The sequence below is a fragment of the Xenopus tropicalis genome, chromosome 10, assembly GCF_000004195.4.
Source record: "Xenopus tropicalis strain Nigerian chromosome 10, UCB_Xtro_10.0, whole genome shotgun sequence".
NCBI lineage: Eukaryota > Metazoa > Chordata > Amphibia > Anura > Pipidae > Xenopus > Xenopus tropicalis.
The window spans coordinates 2,046,236-2,053,943 of record NC_030686.2 but is presented as its reverse complement, the minus strand read 5'-3'; the positions used below and the strand labels follow the sequence as shown (position 1 = coordinate 2,053,943).

Below are 7,708 nucleotides of genomic sequence, written 5' to 3'. Positions count from 1 at the left end.
AGCAGTGCGACAAAATAATAGCCGCGGGTGACAAAATAATAGCAGAGGACAACAAAATAATAACCGTGCGACAAAATAATAGCCGCGGGCGACAAAATAATAGCCACGGGCAACAAAATAATAGCCGTGCAACAAAATAATAACCGCGGGCGACAAAATAATAGCCGTGCGACAAAATAATAGCCGCAGGCAACAAAATAATAGCCGTGCGACAAAAAAAAAGCAGCGGGCGACAAAATAATAGCCGAGGACGACAAAATAATAGCCGCGGGCGACAAAATAATAGCCGCGGGCAACAAAATAATAGCCGTGGACGACAAAATAATAGCCACGGGCAACAAAATAATAGCTGTGCGACAAAATAATAGCCGTGCGACAAAATAATAGCCGCGGGCGACAAAATAATAGCCGTGCGACAAAATAATAGCGGCAGGCAACAAAATAATAGCGGCGGGCAACAAAATAATAGCGGCGGGCAACAAAATAATAGCTGTGCCGCTTCGCAGATCTTTTGAAAGACTCGAAGCGAAAGCGAAATGGAACAGATTTGCTCATCACTACTGCTGAGGCGTGAGGTCTGATTGGGCTTAGCCAAATAGGTGGGTCTGGGAGTAATTGACTCTGGGAGTAGCAAGGGCTGGCTCCTAACTGCCCCCCTAAAGCCTTGGGGGACTACTGCTAAGAAAGCACAGGGAATCTCTAAGGGGACCCCCAATGGAACTGGGTTCCCAAGTATATGCTCCAGAGCCCCAGACCTCCACCCTTCTTATTCCCCTGCTGGGACATCTCGTTACCTATACAGGAGTGTGTCATTAGCGATTGGTATGCAAATATAGTGGCGCAGTCGGGGCCAAGAGGTGCAATGCGGTTGGGGCTGGGAAGGGTGGGGGGGGGTAGAAGGGACTGGTCACGCTGGGCCCTCTCAAAAGATTTTACCTGCAGGGAGGCCAGGTGTGACCCATCAGTTAATAGAGCTTCTCCAGCAGAATCCTGCATTGTAATCTGTTTTTCCCATGGGACTAGCCATATTCTTCATTTCCCAGGGTGCCACAGCCATGTGACCTGTGCTCTGGTAAACTTCAGTCACACTTTACTGCTGCGCTGCAAGTTGGAGTGATATCCCCTCCCCCCCAGCAGCCGATCATCAGAACAATGGGAAGGGAGCAAGATAGCAGCTCCCAGTAGGTATCAGAATAGCACTCAATAGTAAGAAATCCAAGTCCGGCTTGGGACTCCTCCAGTTACATGGGAGTAGGAGAAACAATAGGTTAGCTGAGATGGCGCCTAAAAATCCTGACAGAATCCATTTAAGGGTTTCTGGCAAAGCCTCAGATTAGTTGAAGATGATATTATTATGGAAAAATAAGTAGTGACAGTGTTAACAGGTTAAATCTAAAGTCCAGGTGACAACTTGTTACACCCTGTTTGTGTGTTTCTGTGGGGGGGGGGGGGGGGAGAAGAACAAAGTCTACTGGATTCAGAAAGAAAGAAGAACTTTCTGTTTCGTTTCCCTGTTCCTGCTCTGAGCGATGGCGGCTGCGGATCTGAGAGACGAGCTGAGCTGCTCCATCTGCCTGAGCATTTATACTGACCCGGTGTCCCTGCCCTGTGGCCACTACTTCTGCCGGGGCTGCATTGGGGCAGCATGGGACACCCAGGGGGGGTCTGGGGCTTATTCCTGCCCTGAATGCAGAGCCGAGTATCGGGAGCGCCCTGCCCTGCAGAACATCAGGAAGCTGAGTAACATAGCGGAGCGATTCCTTTCTACTCACCCAGAGCATGATGGGACGGGGATCCTCTGCACTTACTGTGTCCATTCCCCTGTCCCTGCCGCTAAATCCTGTCTGCAGTGTGAGACCTCCATGTGTGACGTGCATCTCGCTGCTCACAACCAATCAGTGACGCACGTCCTAACCGAGCCCACCGCTTCCTTCTGCGACAGAAAATGCTCCGCCCACAATGAGCCCCTAAAGTATCACTGCTGTGAGGATGGGGCCCCTATCTGTGTGTCCTGCTGCCTGGCCGGGGGGCACCGGGGCCACGGGGTGGAGCTGCTGAGTGAGGCCTCTGAGAAGAAGAAAGAGAAACTGAGGAAAGTTCTGGAGAAACTGAGCCCAGAGAGAGAGGAGACTGAGAGAGGAGCCCAGAGGCTGCAGGAGCGCAGGGGAGAATTAGAGGAAAAAGCCGCCATTGAGACAGAGAGAGTCACTGCCCTGTTTAGGGGCATCAGGGAAGAGCTGGAAGCCCTAGAGAAGCGACTCCTGAGTGACATCTCCAGGCAGAAAGAGGAGCTCACACTCACACTCACTGAGCTGATCCAACAGCTGGAAATAAAGAAGGACGAGCTGTCCAGGGAGATCCGGCACATTGAGGAGCTGTGCAACATGGCAGATCCACTCACTGTCCTACAGGAACAATGGGAATCCCATGGAGCTGCCTTTTGTGGGGCTGAGGGGGCAGATACTGAGGGCAGAGAGGGTACTGAGGGGGCAGATACTGAGGGCAGAGAGAGAGGGGGTATAAAGGACCCGGCTGTAGGGGATCTGGATGTGGGTGGGATCTCAGAGACATTACTCACAGGCTTAGCTGGGATTGTCACTGGGGTAGAGGGAAGGTGGATCTATGGGTTGGAGGCTACAGAGCTGGTACTGGATAGGAACACGGCTGGGAATAATGTATCTGTATCAGGGGACGGGAAATCTGCCTCCTACTCACATACAGACCAGTGTTACCCCCCGAAACCAGAAAGGTTTCAGATTTACCCCCAGGTTTTAAGCACCAGGAGTTTCCCCTCAGGGCGACATTACTGGGAAGTGGGGGGCAGTGAATCAGCGGAGTGGTGCATAGGGGCGGCCTATCCCAGTATAGCGAGGGGAGGGAGACAGTCCTGTATTGGGGATAATGGCAAGTCCTGGTGTTTGTGCATAGAGAACAATACCTACTCGGTCAGACATGACAGCAAACAAACCGATTTACCCCACGTCCCTTCCTGCAGGAGAATCAGGATCTCATTGGACTATGAGGCCGGACGCCTGTCCTTCTATGAGCTGAGTGAGCCAATCAGGCACTTACACACCTTCTCTGCCTCCTTCACTGAGCCCCTTCATGCCGCATTCTGGGTATGGTGTGATGCTTGGGGGAGAATAATCAGCTAAATCAGTGCTGTCCAACTTCTGTGGTACCGAGGGCTGGAATAGGATACAGGATAGATGGGTGGCTTCTAGAAGTTTCTAGAAGTCTCTCCTGATTGGTTCATTTGAATAATACTAGCATATACCAGTTGGTTGCAGGAAGTTACCCATCAGCCATTAAGGGTATTTCAGTCTCCATGTCTGCACCTTTCCAAGACCAATACCATTGTTTTCTAAATTATGGATAACTCCTATTGTTTGGACCAGACAACCAGGTTACAATATTAATAATAAAATGTAGGAACCCATATCATTATTAAAATATATGTATATTTTACAATAATTTTACAGTCCCCACCTAGAGGGTGAATGAAGCCTATGCGATATGATAAAATTGTGCAAATTGGAAGTTTTGAGGGAATATTCGGAAGTCAAAATCTGCAATTTTAGAAAAGCTTGCAGTAATTGAAATGACAGAAATGATACACCATATGGGGGTATTTTCATTTTGGGGCCCCTACATGCCACATACTTAGCTAAACCTATACATATTGGGCATCAAACTGTTCAGGGGACCCCTGGGGTACATATTTAGGGTGTTTTATCTTGGTACCTAATGATATGTGGGAGTTAAGAAGCTGTAGATTGGAAACTCTGAAACAATTTTTCAAAAATTTCACAACATTTTATTAAAACTGGTTAGGAAAGCATTGCAACTTGGTAGGTTGTGACAGTTATGCCCATTTTGGATTCATCACAATCTGTTCTTTCCAAAAATGTATATTTTTAGGGTAAACCTGCTCTAAGTGGAATATTTGGCCTTGAAATCTACAGCATGCAGCTTTCTGGAGCGGTGCTTTGGGGAGTTAGTAGGTACTGCTGGGAGTTACTTAGTGTGGTGATGGGAGTTTTTGACCTATACAAGTGAGAAATCTCCATAAAACTCTATATATTTGGTATTGGTGCATTCAGGAGACATGGGGCTTTCCAAATCAGTTGTATTTTCATGCATAAAATAATTCAAGTTTCTGATATATATGTTTATATTATGGAAAATATTATATTTCTTCCTTCAATAGCACCTTAAGCACTGAAAGTCTTCATTCCTTTAATCCAAATGCCTGGCCAAGGGTGCTGGGAGTTGTAGTTTAGAGCAGTAGTTGGACTACAACTCCCACAAGCAACACATACCTGCTCTTGTCTTTATCCTTTATTACTACGGATATTTTACTGCACCAATGGATAGCGGTAACGATTTCCCAGAATGCACGGCCAACCTCTTGCTCGTTACAGATCTCCCATTGGAGATGTTTCCAACCTGACCAGCAGGGGGCAGTAGAAAGAGAACGACACACACGACACACTGTATAAAGGTGTTTAATGTTATACAATCAATGCATTTGCAAAGCCACCTCTCTGCGCTCACAATGGCTCCGCCCACTCCCACATCTCTGGGTCACTTACTTTTATAAGGAACACAGCACTGATGGAGTTAAAATATCTCAACTGGACTGAGAGGGGAGTCTTATTCTAACCAGTAGGGGGAGCCCTATGGAATCTTTCTCTATAGCAGCGAATGGGTTAATAACAGTCTATCCTGTTCACATATTGGGGGGCTCAGTCCAAACCATAGAGCAAAGGAATAAACCATCTGTGATACCATTTATTGTGCTGACCCCGCCCCCCCCCCCAGCGCAGCCATTGGGCCCCCGGTGCCCCCGAATAATCTGTATGGACTAAACTCCTATAGAATCACTTACAGCTCCATGTTAAAGGGACATTGACATCAAATAAATAGGGTTCTCGTTCATCTCTCATTGGGTAACACAGTTCCTGGAAGTCATGTGACTTTCTTCCTCCTTTCTGGCATAAACACAGCCACCCAGTCTTGCTTTATGGCAGAGATTGAAGATCAACGCTGACTATTTCAACAAAAGGCTCATTTATGGCCCTGATGGACAGATGCCTAGGACTATTGATGAGCGAATCAATAGTGGCCCCTAGGGGCCAATGGGCAAATGACATAGGGGCCCCATGCAGAGCAGTCTCTGTAGGGACCCCCCAAATAGGTGATAGAGGTTGTTTATATATGTGGGTGACAGGTTCCCTTTAATAAGTTCTACAACTCCATTGATACAGCAGCCAACTCCCAGCATCCCCCCCTAACAAGCTGCGCTGGACATAATATAAATGGTATCACAGATGGGCGATTACATTGCATTACATTTCCCCGATAGGGAAAGGGGCGAGACTTTACCTTCCCACAGATTGTGAGCAGCTTAAACAGTGGGATATTTGGCGCATTAAAGGAGAAGGAAAGCTAAAAACTAAGAAAGCTTTATTAGAAAAGCTGTAAATACAGCCATAGGCTGTATGTGAAAACACCACATTTCTTTCCTTCTATTCTGTACACATGATCTTCTGTATCAGACTTCCTGCTCACATAAAAATCCTTCAGGGCACATCACAAGCATGCTCAGTTTGCTCCTGTCTCCCCCTCCCTTCTCCTCCTTCCCCCTCCCCTCTCTGCTGTAATCTGAGCTGAGAGCTGTTTTCTGCCTGGAAGTGACATTAGACCAAGCTGAAATAGCAGCTGCTACCTTAAACAAACAGAGGGAGCTTCTAGGGCTGTTACTCAGGCAGGTAAAGCTTTCTGTGGAATAAAGCGTTCTAGGTGGCACTAATGTGGGTAATCTATTGGCAGTAAAATGCCTCAGTAGCTTTCCTTCTCCTTTAATGAACTTCTAGCCCATCTGGCAGAATAAGGGGTGGAGCTGAGCTCATTATGCATGCAATTCTGGCTGCAAATGTGTCAGGCCAACAAATAAGAGAACTGGGCACCATGTCCCATCACCCCCCTTGCACGAGCGAGTCGCCGAGCACTGGCACACAAAACCCAAGATGCAGGTAGGTTGGCGAGGCTGCCATTGCCACCCCCACCCACGGAGGTACACAGAGCCATAAACCCCCTCTCTTAGAGAACTTGAACAATAGGCATTTGTGTAAAACATTTCTTTGGAGAGCAAAAGTGCAACAGAAGCCAAGGCCATAAAGCAAAGAAATTCAGGCAAAGCCAGAGAGCAGGCGTGGTGTGCACGTGGGGCGATTAAACAAAGAGGGGCAGGTAAAGAAAGCCCCCAAGAGTCTCAATAAGTAAAAAATTGGTTTCTCCCAACGGTCTCTTGAAGTCCCAGATGTAAGAAATGCCTGAAAACTTAGCAATTCCACAGCCGCTTGAGCAGCCAAAAAAACGGGTCCATGTTCCAACCCAACCAGGAGAACTTGCACTTTAGTGTTTTAACCATAAAAAAATCAAGGTGCAACCAAGTTCTCTGCGCGGTGGGAATTCTGGGGCTTTTGCTGCAGAAAATAGATGAAAATGAGAAGATGCCTGAATCTTTATGATTGGATATGTGGAATTGAGGTAAGTCATCTCCTGGGTCCTTGGAAGAGTTGGAAATATAAGTTCAGCTGGGATGGGCCTGATGGAATCTTCCTGGGGGCAATTAATAATATTGCAGGCCTGAAGGAAAACTCAAGGAACCTGTGATAAATTCTTCCAATGGGACAGAGGCTTTCATACATCTACTTGTAGAAGGAAAGAAGATCTTCTACACCCCCATCATTTAAGCATTACTCCCCACTAACTAGGGAGCAAAAATATCAGGTTGGTAAAATAATGTCAGATTCCAGGGTCCTGGCACCCTAATAACTTATGGAGGCACCAGTGGTCACACTTGTGGGAGATGGATGGGAAGGAGGAAGGGGAGATGGATGGGAAGGAGGAAGGGGAGATGGATGGGAAGGAGGAAGGGGAGATGGATGGGAAGGAGGAAGGGGAGATGGATGGGAAGGAGGAAGGGGAGATGGATGGGAAGGAGGAAGGGGAGATGGATGGGAAGGAGGAAGGAGAGATGGATGGGAAGGAGGGAGGAGAGATGGATGGGAAGGAGGAAGGGGAGATGGATGGGAAGGAGGGAGGGGAAATGGATGGGAAGGAGGAAGGGGAGATGGATAGGAAGGAGGAAGGGGAAATGGAGGATAAGAATGAGGAAGGGGAGATGGATAGGAAGGAGTGAAGGTGAAAAGAGAAAGAAAAGACATCAATGACTTTGGAGAGTGCAACCTTGGTTTAGTTTTCCTTGCTGGGCCCCTGGAATCCCCAACCTAAAACGTCTGGGAGCTGAAATTCAGACATATGTAAAGAGCCAAAATATTGGTTCTGGTTCCATCAGCCTTCCCATCCCTGATTTATAGTAAGTGGAGAAGGTACCTGCATGGGAGGGTGAAGCCTGAGAACATCAAGAAGGAACATTCCGAGGACCCAGCAGTTATTTTGGGGTAACTTATCTAAACCTAATGGGGATTTTCTTGGAATGGACAGCCAAGTCCTCCGTGGTCTGAGCTCCCAAACCCACAAGGTGCCCATATACTGGTGCACTGAGTAAATATCATAAGAAAATGTCAGTGTAGTGGGAACGGACAGCCAAGTCCTCCGTGGTCTGAGCTCCCAAACCCACAAGGTGCCCCTATACTGCTGCACCAAGTAAATATCATAAGAACAAGTCAGTGTTGGG

The 7,708-nt window shown here is 47.6% G+C and overlaps 1 protein-coding gene across 1 annotated transcript; it reads left to right on the top strand.

Moving 5' to 3' along the window:
* The first annotated feature begins 1,492 nt into the window (after window positions 1-1,492).
* Window positions 1,493-3,392, top strand: LOC100491920 (E3 ubiquitin/ISG15 ligase TRIM25). The gene has a single exon (XM_031894623.1). It carries the CDS (start codon window positions 1,530-1,532, stop codon window positions 3,153-3,155), a length of 1,626 nt encoding a protein of 541 aa, XP_031750483.1. The 5' UTR covers window positions 1,493-1,529; the 3' UTR covers window positions 3,156-3,392.
* The last annotated feature ends 4,316 nt before the right edge of the window (window positions 3,393-7,708 follow it).